Below are 14,477 nucleotides of genomic sequence, written 5' to 3'. Positions count from 1 at the left end.
AGAGAGCGGGCTCCCAGTCAGCCTGTTGGGGGGGGGGGGGGTGTTTAGTCTGTGCCAGAGGGGCGGCAGATTCAGTTTGCGAGGTCAGAACGGCTTGAAACGGTCTCTTTAATTCCCTCTGCCTTAACCGAACGGCTGTTCAATGTAAGTCCCGCCTCCGCCCACTCTCAGATACAAATAGGAGGAGACTCTCGGTGGACAGCCAGTGCTGGGAAATCTCACCGTGTATTCAGGAGGCATTGGGCATCTCTCTGCCAGGCTGGGTACCCTCTTAGACCCCCCACAACCCCTTCCCGAATGAGAAACTGAGCAGAAGGGAAAAACACAGGGAGTCAGAGAGAGAGAGAGAAGTCAGGTCTGAGAAACTTCAATTTGGTTCTGAGCAACTTTTGAGTTCCCCTCCTGTGTGTGTGGCTTTCTCTCGCTCTCTCTTTCTCTCTGTGTGTGTTTATCCCTCTGTCTGTGTCTCTCTTTCTGCCTGTCTCTCTCTCTCTCTCTGCCTGTCCGTGTCTGTGTCTCTCTCTCTGCCTGTCTGTCTGTGTGTGTCTCTCTCTCTCTGCCTGTCCGTGTGTGTGTCTCTCTCTCTGCCTGTCTGTCTGTGTGTGTCTCTCTCTCTCTGCCTGTCCGTGTGTGTGTCTCTCTCTCTCTTCCTCTGCCTGTCTGTGTGTTTCTCTGTCTCTTTCTGCCTGTCTTTCTGTCTGTCCCTCTCTCTGTGTGTCTGTCTGCCTCTCTCTCTCTCTCTCTCTCTCTGTCTCAGAGTGTGTGTGTGTGCGTGTGTATCTCTCTCTCTCTCTCTCTCTCTGTCCGTGTTACAGAGAGTCTGGCGGACTCTCTGGGCTCTGAGCTGGGCGTGGGGATGAACAACACCTCCTGTGAGAGTACACATCAGATCCAGGTGGACAGTCAGCCTGTGGTCAGCATCATGATGTTCAGCGGTGGGGTGGTGGGTAACGTGTTGGCGCTGGCTCTGCTGGGAGTACACAGGAAGGAGCTGAGGACCAAGTCCTCGGTTTTCTGTATCCTGGTGACCGGACTGGCCATCACTGACTTGATGGGCACCTGCTGCCTCAGCCCGGTGGTCTTTGTGGCGTATGCCCAGGGGCTCTCGTTGCTGGGCCTGGCAGGGGGACCCGGCCTCTGCCACTTCTTCTCCAGTGCCATGACCTTCTTCGGCCTGGCGTCCACCCTGCTGCTGTTTGCTATGGCTGCCGAGCGGTGCCTGGCCATTAGCCACCCTTACCTCTACCCCCAGCACGTGGGCAGGAGCCGGGCCAAGTTGGCACTGCCCGCCGCCTACACCTTCGCTGGTCTGTTCAGCCTCCTGCCCGTTACCGGCTTCGGCCAGCACAAACAGTACTGCCCCGGGACCTGGTGCTTCCTGCGGATGGAGTCCCGCGATTCAGCCGCGGTGGGCTTCTCGCTGCTCTACGCCAGCCTCATCGCCCTCCTGGTGCTCACCATCATCCTGTGCAATGCCTCGGTCATCGTCAACCTCTGCAAGATGCACCGCAGCCAGAGGAGCCGCCGCGGCTCGGTCCTCTCCTCCCAGAGGAAGGGTCGCAGAAGGAGCATCTTCGGCCAGAGGGAGGAGGAGATCGACCACCTCATCCTGCTCGTCTCCATGACCGCCATCTTCTCCATCTGCTCCCTGCCACTCACGGTGAGTGGGCTCCGGTTTTCCAAACCTCATCCCGATGGCTCGCAGCAAGATGGCAGTGAGGTTTTGGGGGGCAGTGAGGTTTTGGGGGGCAGTGAGGTTTTGGGGGGCAGTGAGGTTTTGGGGGGCAGTGAGGGTTTGGGGGACAGTGAGGGTTTGGGGGACAGTGAGGGTTTTGTGAGGGTTTGGGGGACAGTGAGGGTTTTGTGAGGGTTTGGGGGACAGTGAGGGTTTGGGGGACAGTGAGGGTTTGGGGGACAGTGAGGGTTTGGGGGGCAGTGAGGGTTTGGGGGGCAGTGAGGGTTTTGTGAGGGTTTGGGGGGCAGTGAGGGTTTGGGGGGCAGTGAGGGTTTGGGGGGCAGTGAGGGTTTTGTGAGGGTTTGGGGGACAGTGAGGGTTTGGGGGACAGTGAGGGTTTGGGGGACAGTGAGGGTTTGGGGGACAGTGAGGGTTTGGGGGACAGTGAGGGATGTGTGAGGGTTTGGGGAGGGGGACAGTGAGGGATGTGTGAGGGTTTGGGGAGGGGGACAGTGAGGGTTTTGTGAGGGTTTGGGGAGGGGGACAGTGAGGGTTTTGTGAGGGTTTGGGGAGGGGGACAGTGAGGGTTTTGTGAGGGTTTGGGGAGGGGGACAGTGAGGGTTTTGTGAGGGTTTGGGGAGGGGGACAGTGAGGGATTTGTGAGGGTTTGGGGAGGGGGACAGTGAGGGATTTGTGAGGGTTTGGGGAGGGGGACAGTGAGGGTTTTGTGAGGGTTTGGGGAGGGGGACAGTGAGGGTTTTGTGAGGGTTTGGGGAGGGGGACAGTGAGGGTTTTGTGAGGGTTTGGGGAGGGGGACAGTGAGGGATTTGTGAGGGTTTGGGGAGGGGGACAGTGAGGGATTTGTGAGGGTTTGGGGAGGGGGACAGTGAGGGATTTGTGAGGGTTTGGGGAGGGGGACAGTGAGGGATTTGTGAGGGTTTGGGGAGGGGGACAGGGGACAGGGGACAGTGAAAGAGGTGACACGGTGGTTCAGTGGTTAGCACTGCTGCCTCACAGCGCCAGGGACCCAGGTTCAATCCCACCCCTCAGGATGATTGTCTGTGTGGAGTTTGCATGTTCTCCCTGTGTCTGCGTGGGTTTCATCCCACAGTCCAAAGATGTGCACTTCAGGATAATGTCAAGGGGATGTGCAGGGTGGGCAGGTTGGCAATGTGGAAATGTAGGGTTACAGGGGTAAGTGAAGGGGGTTGGATCTGGGTGGGATGCCCTTCAGGTGTGGACTCGATGGGCCAAATAGCCTGCTCACACTGCTGCAGGGATCCTGCAATTTGAATTCCGGCTTCAATTGTATTTGAGCTTGTTTAGACTGTACCAGGAATATTGTCCATAGCTTTGGTCTCCTCACTTCAGGGTAAGATCTTCCTGCCATAGATTCACCACGAAGATGCTGCGGTTGTCGCGTGAAGGATGATTGATTGGTTGGAAAGACATGTTTGTCGTCTTTGCAGTTTCAACAAGTGAGAGGTGATCTCATTCAAACCTGCATCATACTGAGCAGAACGTGCTGCTGGGTCTGTGAGCAATGTCTGCAGAGAGAAAGCAGAGTTTTGAGCCGCATATGACCTTTCTTCAGAACATGTCTGGGTCGATAGGGGTCAGGGACCAGGGGGGGACAGTCTCAGGACAATGGGGTAATCCATTTAGGACTCAGAGGATGGGGAACTCTGTAGAATTCTCTTCAGCTTAGGGGCTGGGGAAACGGAATCACTGATTATGTTCAAGACCAGAGGCTAATAGCTGGAAATCCATTGAAGATATGAAGTGATATTGTCAGGGGGAAATGACAATGAGGTTGACTATCTAATGGAACAAGTGGAGTTAAATGACTCGAACTTCTTATGTGCAAATCCCTGCCGTGGCCAATTGGGAATTTAGATCTGGTTATAGGGATTTTTTTAAAAACATATCTGGGCATAGAAGCATCTGGGATCAATGAAGAGTAACCACAAGATTTTTTAAAAACAAAACCAGAATTAAAGAAACCTGTCTGTGGAGAGAGAAAAACAGATTTAACATTTCAAGTCCAATTGTTGGAAAAGCTCAGCAGACCTGGCAACACCTATGGAGAGAAAGCAGAGTTAACATTTCGGGTACAATTGCAACATTTAAGAGGCATCTGGATGGGTATATGAATAGGAAGGGTTTGGAGGGATATGGGCTGGGTGCTGGCAGGTGGGACTAGATTGGGTTGGGATATCTGGCCGGCATGGACAGGTAGGACCGAAGGGCCTGTTTCCCTGCTGTACATCTCTGTGACACTTCCTCTGAATGTCGATGGGAAAACTGAAAAGCCCATGTATTTCTGTCCAAATTCCCAGCATTGCAGTGGTTTATTTTTACATTAATGCTTCCAGACTCTTGGAAGGTCCTAAACCATTTTCAGTTCATTCACCCTCATTCTTTAGGGGTGGAGACTTTTTAAAGAGAGACTCTCTGTTGGAAATCATTTGGAAGAAAGAAAAGGGAAGGGGACTCTCATTAAAAACATATCAAATTCCAGCAGGATTAGACAGGGTAAATGGAGCAAGGATATTCCCAATGACCCAGGAGTCCAGAACCAGGGGTGTCCACAGTCTTAAGGATACGGGATAGGACTGAGCTGAGGAGAAATGTCTTTACCCAGATAGTCGGAAGCCTGCGGAATTCTCCGCCACTGAAAGCATTGAGTGTCTTTTGAGGAGACGTTTAATATAGTTCTTAGGGCTAAAGGAGAAAGTGGGGTCAGGAGACTGAGTAGGATGCTCACCCAATATCATGTTGAAATGGGGGCGGGCAGACTCGATGGGCTGAATGGCCTATTGCTCCTATTTACAAGAGATCCCGGTGTACTCTCCCCGATCTCACTGCGATGTTCCTCCAGCCTCTCCACTGACTGGGATTTCAAGTGCTCTGTCCCAGACCCGCCAATACATACATTCCGGGAATAATCAACTAAAACAAAAACTTTCCGCTCGGCCAGATCAGCGACTGACTTTACTAAGTTTCCTCTATACTTAGAGCAGATGGGAATGCTCTCGGAGCTATGTTCCTGATAGCGTGTCCCACAAAGGTGAGGGCTGTATAAGGCATGATTGAAACGTTAAGACATACTGCATAAATTCTCTCCATGTCAAAGCATGCGTCACAGCTCAGTGACAAACTGCCGTGACCTTTGACTCCAAAAGTCGGGCTGGTGCCTCTTTTAAACTGCAGCATAGCTGACAATCTGTGACAGCGTTTATTTTTAATTTGTGTGGCGCTGAGGAAATGTAACAGAAAGTATTATAACAGTCGTAGAGATGTTCAGCGTGGAAACAGACCTTTTGGTTCAACTCGTCCATGCTGACCAGATATCCTAAATTATTTTAGTCCCATTTGCCAGCACCCGCCCATATCCCTCTTAAACCTTTCCCATTCATATACCCATCCAGATGCCTTTTAAATGTAGTAATTGTATCCATCTCCATCATTTCCGGGGACTACTTTTCCTGGAGTGTTGGAAGCTGAGGGGTAATCTTAGAGGTTTATAAAAATGAGGGGCACAGATAGGGTGAACAGCCAAGGTCTTTTTCCCAGTATCGGGGAGTCCAATACGAGAGGGCATAGGTTTAAGGTGAGAGGGGAAAGATTTAAAAGGGGCAAACCTTTTCACACCCAGAGGGTGATACGTGTGTGGAATGAGCTGCCAAAGGAAGTGGCGGAGGCTGGCACAATTGCAACATTTAAAAGGCATCTGGATGGGTATATGAATAGGATGGGTTGGACCGAAGGGTCCGTGTCCGTGCTGTAAGATTCTAAAACAAACAGAACCAGCCGCTGGGAATTTGCACACTGCCATCTCCAGCAGTAATGTGGTCATGGGTAGATTTGGTTGATGAAGGAGCAGATGTTGGAGATGGAGAACACCCAACCCCCTCCTAAGTTTCTTCTAAATAGCACGACTGCCTCTTTTTATAGCTGAATTAAAATCCCATCTGAAAGATAGTATCGGTGGCAATGCAATACTCTCTCAACTGCACTGGGAGCGCCAACCTGGGGTTTCTGGGCTGAATCCCTGGCATAAGGCATAAGTCAGCACTCGGAGTGTTACCCTGTGAGCCATGGCAAGTAATTCCGATGTCTGCTGCACCTTACGTTTCGATTCGGTTCCCTATAGCGTGGAAACAGGCCCTTCAGCCCAACAAGTCCACACCGACCCTCTGAAGAATAACCTACCCAGACCCATTTCCCTCTGACAAATGTACCGTGGGGCAATTTAGCACGGCCAATCCACCTTAACCTGCACGTCTTTGGGCTGTGGGAGGAAACCGGAGCACCCGGAGGAAACCCACGCAGACACGGGGAGAACGTGCAAACTCCACACGGACGGTCACCCGAGGCGGGAATCGAACCCGGGTCCCTTGCGCTGTGAGGTAGCAGTGCTAACCACTGAGCCACCCCTGTAGAGCTGTAGTTTAGCTGTAGAGCACTCCTGAAGCCTGCAGTTGTGAACGATGTCTTTAGAAATATCAGCAAAGGCTCTTGGTCTCTTTACTGGAGACTCTTCTTCCCTTTTTGAACATCCCTTCCTCCTGCATCCCCGGCCCGCCTCCACTACCCATTCAGCGGTCGGCCTACTCTGAACTTTGTGTACTTTTTAGTTTTAGTCCTGGGTCTTGAGCTGTTATGACAGTGGAAGCAGATTTAAAACTAACTTTCAAAAGGAAGTTGGGTTGGCAGCATGATGACTCGGTGGTTAGCCCTGCTGCCTCACAGCGCCAGGGACCCGGCTTCAATTCCAGCCTCTGGCGACTGTCTGTGTGGAGTTTGCATGTTCTCTCCGTGTCTGTTTAGGTTTGCTCCGGTTTCCTCTCACAATCCAAAGATGTGCAGGTTAGGGTGGATTGACCGTGCTAAATTGCGCTTATAGTGTGTGGGTTGGCCTTGGGAAATGCGGGGAGAGGGTAGAGGATGGGTGGGATGCTCTTTGGAGGGTCGGTATGGACCCAATGGGTCAAATGGCCTCCTTCCCCAGTATTGAACTGAATGGCTTGCTCGGCAGTGGGGAGGCAAGCACGTTACTTTGCAACTGGATTGGCGTGTTGATCAGAGCGGGTGAGGGTGGCACACTTCCTTCCGTGAAGAAGGTTCACAAACCAGATGGGGTTTACCCAACAATTGACCGTAGTTTTAGTCCATTCTTAATTTCAGACTTTTTAAGTGAGTGAACATTCAATCTCCACCATCTGCTATGGGAGGACCCGAACCCAGGTCCCCAGAACAATAGCTGACTTTCTAGAGTCGTAGTCTAATGGTAATACCACTGAGTCGTCACTTCCCCTTATGATTACAGAGGGAGCACAGCGATGTTATACAAATTCCCGTTTCTGTAGAATTGTTGTTTGAATTTTCTCGACTGTCTGGGCACAACTGCCCCCCTGAGGAATGGACTTGGGCTGTTTCTTCCCTTTTCCAGCTGACCAACGTAGCACATGTCTGCTTAACGTCCAGACTCTGTATCAACAGTATAGATACCCATGTTTCCACCACTACGGTGGCTCAGTGGTCAGCACTGCTGCCTCACAGCACCAGGGTCCTCGGGCGACTGTCTGTGTGGAGTTTGCACGTTCTCCCTGTGCCTGCGCGGGTTTGCTCCAGTTTCCTCCCACAATCCAAAGATGTGCAGGTTAGGGTGGATTGGCCATCGTGTCAGGGGTAAATGAGGAGTAGTGGAAGGGTCTGGGTGGGTTGCTCTTTGGAGGGTTGGTGTGGACTTGTTGGGCCGAAGGGCCTGTTTCCACACTGTAGGGAATCTAACCTAATCGAATTGGCCATGCTGTAGTGCGCAGGCTGTGTGGGCTAGCTATCGGAAATGCGGGGTCAGATGGTTGGGTCTAGGTGGGATGCTCTTAGGAGGGTCAGCATGGATGTGATGGGCCAAATGTTGGGGTTCTATGATTGCCTCCAGCAGTAGCACCACTCTGTGTACATGAACACACGTCCAGCTGTAGTGAGTAAAGCCTTTTAAACATAGAGAAACTTGTGTCATCTCTGTGAGATTTATAAAAGGTTAGAAACACCAGAGGATGGGTGTCTTGAATTTAACGTCAGTTCCAAGCTGGTGTAAGTTAATGGTGAACGTTTTGAGTTTTAGGAGCACCCAGACTCAATGCTTCCTCCCCTGTGTTACTGCTATTTATTTATCTGGTTTTTGTTTTAAAGCATCAATTTCTTCAGGGCGATCCTGACAGAGGTCTGCAGAATACTGAGAGGCACAGATAGGGTGGATGGTCAGAGGCTTATTCCCCAGAGTGGAAAGGTCAATGACAAGAGAACACCGGTTCAAGGTGAGAGGGCAGGGGCAAGTTTTCACACCGAGGGTGGAGGGTGCCTGGAATGCACGCCAGGGACCCAGGTTCGATTCTCGCCTCAGGCTGTCTGTCTGTGTGGCACTTGCACATTCTCCCCAGGTGCTCTGGTTTCCTCCCACAGTCCAAAGATGTGCAGGTTAGGGTGGATTGGCCATGCTAAATTGCCCATAGTGTTTAGGGATGTGTGGGTTAGGATGGATTGACCATACTAAATTGCTCTTAGTATCCAGAGATATGCAGGTTAGGGTGGATTGGCCATGCTAAATTGCCCATAGTGTTTAGGGATGTGTGGGTTAGGATGGATTGACCATACTAAATTGCTCTTAGTATCCAGAGATATGCAGGTTAGGGTGGATTGGTCATGCCAAATTGTCCATAGTTTTCTGGGATATACAAGTTAGGGTGGATTGGCCGTTGGAAATTGCCCACAGTGTTCAGGGATGTACAGGCTAGGATGGATTGACCATGCTAAATTGCCCCATAGCGCCCAGGAATGTGCAGGTTGCATAGGTGTGCCGTGGGGAGCGCTGGCTTACGGGAATGGGTGTGGGTTGGACGCCCTTCAGAGGGTTGGTGTGAACTTGATGGGCTGAGTGGCCTGCTTCCGCACTGCAGGGACTCTAAGAAACACACTGCCAATGAAAGTGGTGGAAGCAGGCACATATTAGCAACATTTAAGGTGTGTCTTGACAGACCCGTGAAAGGAAGGGGAACGAAGGGACAGAAATAGGATTAGGAATTGGCGCAGACTTGTGGGGCCGAAGGATACAGGATCTTCCTATTAGTCTCTCAGCATTGTAGCTTAACTAGTCTTTGAGTTGACGTCTCATCTCTCTGCTCGATCTGGCTGTGTACCACTCAATAATAATCATGGTAACTCATCCTCCAATCTCTCAGATGAGAATGCAAAGTGATGGAGATGATATCGCAAGATTAGGGCAGAGTGCTGTTGCAAGACATTTGGGCTCCATAATAATTTCGGCTGCCTTGCCAGCGAAGGGTCACAATGCCAGAGGGTCGAATTTCAATCAAGTTCAGCTGGGGTCCTGTCTGATCTGTTGAGATGTTTACTCTGGGCCACAGTATTGGAGGAGAGAGGGGGAGATCCCTGCCAACCCTACTGAATGTTCTCCCTGTGATTGAAATCCACTGAAATGCAAATCTTGCCCAGTCTTTTTTGCTCCCCCAAAAAAGAAAATCAGATTGGAACGGTGAGGGCAGATTTAATCCAAGCTATTGCTTGCACGCCGTTTTCTTTCAAAGTAATTTGTTTTCTGCTTATTGCACAGAGAAATTGTTCAACTGATTTTGCGTAAAGATAAGATCCCTTGCAATTACTGAACGCAAACTGCAGGCCGTGAGAGTTGGTAAAACCACATGAATCAGAGATGGATGTTTCACAGACCATGCCTGCTGAGTTAATGAGCTTTTATGACCCGTTCTAATCAGATAACGTGGAATTTCGCTGCAGTTGTGTGGCGATGAGTTGACGTCTCGTCTCTCTGCTCGATCTGGCTGTGTACCACTCAATAATAATCATGGTAACTCATCCTCCAGTCTCTCAGATGAGAATGCAAAGTGACGGAGATGATATTGCAAGATTAGGGCAGAGTGCTGTTGCAAATTCACAGCCGAGGTAGAATCCTCAGTGTGGAAACAGGCTATTTGCCCCATTGGGGAGGGTATACTACCATCCAAAGAGCTTCCAACCTAGACCCACCCTTTCCCTGGGACTTTGCATTTCCTATGGCCTAACCACAATAGCCTGCACATCTTTGGACTGAGAGAGGAAACCCACGCAGACACAGGGAGAACGTGTAAACTCCACACAGACCGAGGCTGGAATTGAACCCGGGTCCCTGGTGCTGGGAGGCAACAGTGCTAACCACTGTGCCGCCCTTGTTGGGTGTTAACTGGAATTTTACATTTACAGAGACTTATTGAAATTTTGTACAGATGGGTTAGGTTTCTGCTTGTAAAGTTTCTGTAAATTTGTCTGAGACTGAGGTAAAGATTGACTCCAGCACAATCTTACAGTAAATAGTTGCCTTAGAGAGAACATTGGATCAATCCCAGACCTATTCCAGTGCTGTTAGCTCGCCTTCTCACTATTGAAGGGGCCTACTTCTGCACTTATTTTCTATGTTTCTATTTTGTTTTGATTTATTATTATCACATGTACCTGGGTACAGTGAAAAGTTTTGTGTTGCTAGCAGTACGGGCAGCACATACGTTGGGGTAATAGAACAGAGCGAGGAATACAGTGTTACAGCTGCAGAGGAGGCGTACAAAGATAATGATCAACATTAAATTTTGCAAGGTCCATTTAGAAGCCTGATAATAGTGGGGAAGAAGCTGTTCTTGAATCTGATGTTATGAGTTTAAGCTTTTGTACCTTCTGCCTCATGGAAGACATTATATACGTAGGGTGGGAGGGGTCTTTTGATGGTGTTGGCTGACTTCCCGTGTGTCGATGGAGTCAATGGTTGGGAGGCTGGCTTGTGCGATGGTATACGGACTGATTCCAGTGCCTTGCTTCCTCCCTATAATCCTGTGTCAACCATTTGTGGAAAGAAATTTCTTTTAATCTTTCTCTTCAATTTTTAACTTGATGACCCATCACCATTGGCTCCCTAACCACAGAAAATAGAGTGCAAAGGAGGAAAATTAGGAAAGAGGCCATTTGGCCCATCAATTCTATACCGACCCTCCACAGAGCATCTCACCAGACCCACCCCCCACCATTTACTGTGACTAATCCACTTAGCCTCCACAAGAGCCAATGTGATAGCACACAGGTAGTCTATGGAATACTTTAAGGGGGGAAAAAAACACTTCCATCTAAAAGGACAAGGGCAGCAGATACATGGGAACCCCACCCCCTGCAAGTTCCCCTCCACTCACCATCCTGACTTGGAAATATATCACCATTCCTTCAGTGTCACTGGGTCAATTTCTAGGAATTCCCTTCCCAGTGTCGTCATAGAATCCCTGCAGAGTGGAAGCAGGCCATTTGGCCCATTAAATCTATGTTGACTCTCTAAAGGACATCACACACCACCCCCATCCTTCTAACCCCACATTTCCAATGGCTAATCCACCCTAACCTGCATAGCCCCTAAACACTTCTGGGCAATTTAGCATGGCCAACTCATCGTAACCTGCACATCCCTGAACACTATGGACAATTCAGCATAGCCAGTTCCTCCTAACCTGAACATCTTTAGACTGTGGGAGTAAACCTGAGGAAACCCACACAGACACGGGGAGAATGTGCAAACTCCACACAGACAGTCGTCCGAGGCTGGGATTGAACCAAGGTCCCTGGCGCTGTGAGGCAGCAGTGCTAACCACTGAGTCACCATGCCACTGTACACCTCAGATTGAAACAAAAACTGCATTATACTGTTCTTGGCTGCTGACACTGCAAGAACAGATTTGGTATTTGGAAGAGGCTATGAGCCATCTCCACTGTCTTCCCTATCCATACAGGCTATAACCACAGACTCTGCAAGTCATTAGAATGATGCAGCTAATCTGGGGAGGCCTTTGGGAAATTCCATCCAATCTGGGCAAAAACACTCCAGATGATGTTTTTAACTTTAAAGAGACATTCATATATCACCTTCCATGACATCTGAGTGCTTTACAGGCACTGACATGCCTTTAGAAGGTGTGGCTGTTCATAGAAATCTTACAGTTCAGGAGTAGGCCATTCAGCCCATACCGAACCTCCATACAGCATTCCCCCCCCCCCCCCCAACCCCTGTGGCTAACCCACCTAGCCTGGACACTATGGAGCAATTTAGTATGGCCAATCCACCCTAACCTGCACAACTTTAGACTGTGTGGAAGGAAATCCACACAGACAATCACCCAAGGGTGGAATTGAGCCCAGGTCCCTGGTGCCACAAGGCAGCAGTGCCAACCATTGAGCCACTGTGCTGCTGTTGTCAGGTGAGAGCCAATGTGCCCACAGTAAGCTACACGAACAGTATTAAAGGAGAAATGAAGCTGGGAAAAATTCCCCTGATGTTATTTACCCATGGAATAATTTACATTGAGTGTGGAGGACCAGGTGGGAATGGGGTATAACCTCTGACTCCGAAAACACCACTGCTGACAGTGTGGTACTCCCTCAGGTTTGTCTTAGCTGTACAGGCCTCTGGGGATGACCTTCTACCCACCATCTACTGGTTCCAGGCCGAGCGTTGGTGACAGATCTCACGCCTTGTGTCCATCTGTACTTGTGTATTCAGGGTTGTTTGGATTGCCAGCACTTATTTGACAGATGGCCAACAGTATATTACCAGCTGAGCTAACCAAGCCCCAGCATTGTATAGAACAGAGTCATTGATGGAGCGTGCAGAAGATGTTGCTCGTGGGTAGAAGGGGAGACATTTGCAGGGCACAAGTTACCAGCAGAGATGAGGAGAGCTGGAAAATTCAGAATAAATTCAAACCTCATGTTAGGGAATATTCCCCACTTGCCCCTGGATGGGGGCAGCTCCAACAACACTCAAGAAGCTCAACACCATTCAGGACAAAGCAGCCCCTGCTTGATTGGTACCACATCCACAAGCATCCCCTCCCTCCTCTCCCCAACGCTCAGTAGCAGCAGGGTGTACCATCTACAAGATACCTTGCAGAAACTCACCAAGTATCCCCTCCCTCCAACAGCCCCCCCGCCTCCCCCCCAACGCTCAGTAGCAGCAAGATGCCCTGTAGTAACTCATCCAAGACCCTCCGACAGCACCTTCCAAACCCACGACCACTTCCATCTAGAAGGACAAGGGCAGCAGATACATGGGAACACCACCCCCTCACGTTCCCGTCCAAGCCACTCCCCATCCTGACTTGGAAATCTCTCACCATTCTTTCAGTGTCACTGGGTCAAAACCCTGGAATTCCCTCTCGAAGGGCATTGTGGGTCTATCTACAGCACATAGACTGCAGCAGTTTCAAGAAGGCAGCTCACCCCCACCCTCTCAAGGGGGAAACTAGGGATGGGCAATAAAGGCTGGGCCCAGCCAACGACCCCCATGTCCCGTGAGCGAACGAAGAGAACCACTGCCAGCAGAATTAATTATTTTGGAAATGGGCCAAAATAATTCAGCCTGGGGACATGGAACACAGAATAATACAGGCCCTTCAGCCTTCGTTATTGCACCAACCTGTGGAACCAACCTGAAGCCCATCTAATCTACACAATTCAATTTTCGTCCATATGTTTATCTAATGACTGTTTAAATGCCCTTAAAGTTGGAGAGTCTACTACTGTTGCAGGCAGTGTGTTCCATGCCCCTACCACTCTCTGAGTAAAGAAGCGACCTCTGACATCTGTCCTATATCCGTCACCCCTCAATTTAAAACCATGTCCCCTCGTGCTAGCCATCACCATCCAAGGAAAAAGCCTCTCATTGCCCACTCTATCCACTCCCAGGGAAGCTGAGGTCCGAAGGATGGCAGTTCCAGGACCTTGAGCTCGGAGAACTATCCCCGCCGTTGTTCCCCTCCCCCAACCCCTCTCTGCACCTCAACTTCGAGAGGTCAAATTTTTTTTAAATCACCTGAGAATATATTGGGGGCAACTCCAACATTGAGCCGAGTCACAGAGATATGTAGCACAGAAGAGAATCCTATCGCCCCATCGTGTCTGTGCCAGTCAAAAACGCACACCTTTGTGGGCAGTGCTGTGGCTCATTGGTTAGCACTGCTCCCAGGGACCCAGGTTCAATTCCAGCCTCGGGCGACAGTGTGGAGTTTGCACGTCCTCCCTGTGTCTGCATGGGTTTCCTCCCACAGTCCAAAGACATGTAGAGTGGAGTGAATTGACCATGCTAAATTGCCTATGGAGTTCGGGAATGTGTAGCTTAAATGCATTAGTCAGGGGTAAATGTAGAGCATTCGGGTCGGGGAATGGGTCTGGGTGGGTTACTCTTTGGAGGGTTAGTGTGGACTTGTTGGGCCGAAGGGCCTATTTCCATTCTGTAGGGTATCATTGCAAGTGCACGACTCCATATTACTGAAGAATGATGAGATTTGCAATCAATAATCCTGCTGAAAATGATTTTTTTTAAAAAAACTTTGCACATTCACATGACCTCCCTACTTGTTTAAATATTGATTAACTCATCCCAGGAATTCAGAGACCATTTGGGTTCCTTTCTGCTCTACAGTCAGGTCATATCTGATCTGATCGTCACTTTTGGAATGTGTGAAATGGGTCCGGTAACTCAGCGCAGCTTTACTATTCCTTGACATTATTTTTTATTTAATTGTGGGATGAGGACGTCGCTGGCTACGCAGCATTTATTACCCATCCCTAACTGCCCCAGAGGGCAGTTAAATGTCAACCACATTGCTGTGGGTCTGGAGGCACATGTAAGCCAGACTTGGTAAGGGTGGCAGATTCCTTCCCTAAAGGGGTACTAGTGATCCAGATGGACTTT

General features: G+C 49.9%; 1 protein-coding gene across 2 annotated transcripts in view; it reads left to right on the top strand.

The window, feature by feature from the left end:
- The first annotated feature begins 216 nt into the window (after positions 1 to 216).
- Positions 217 to 14,477, top strand: part of ptgir (prostaglandin I2 receptor) — a 68,860-nt gene continuing 54,599 nt past the window's right edge. The window contains exons 1-2 of one of the 2 annotated variants that reach the window (XR_011952711.1): positions 217 to 1,660; positions 7,877 to 8,001. Coding sequence is in view for 1 of the 2 variants with exons in the window: in XM_072549354.1 (XP_072405455.1) it covers positions 857 to 1,660 (804 nt within the window). In the remaining variant the exon portion in view is untranslated. The remainder of the gene's footprint in view (positions 1,661 to 7,876; positions 8,002 to 14,477) is intronic. The other variant, XM_072549354.1, reaches the window with a different exon arrangement.

This window comes from Chiloscyllium punctatum, chromosome 29 (genome assembly GCF_047496795.1).
Source record: "Chiloscyllium punctatum isolate Juve2018m chromosome 29, sChiPun1.3, whole genome shotgun sequence".
NCBI lineage: Eukaryota > Metazoa > Chordata > Chondrichthyes > Orectolobiformes > Hemiscylliidae > Chiloscyllium > Chiloscyllium punctatum.
This window is presented reverse-complemented; position numbering and strand designations above follow the sequence as displayed.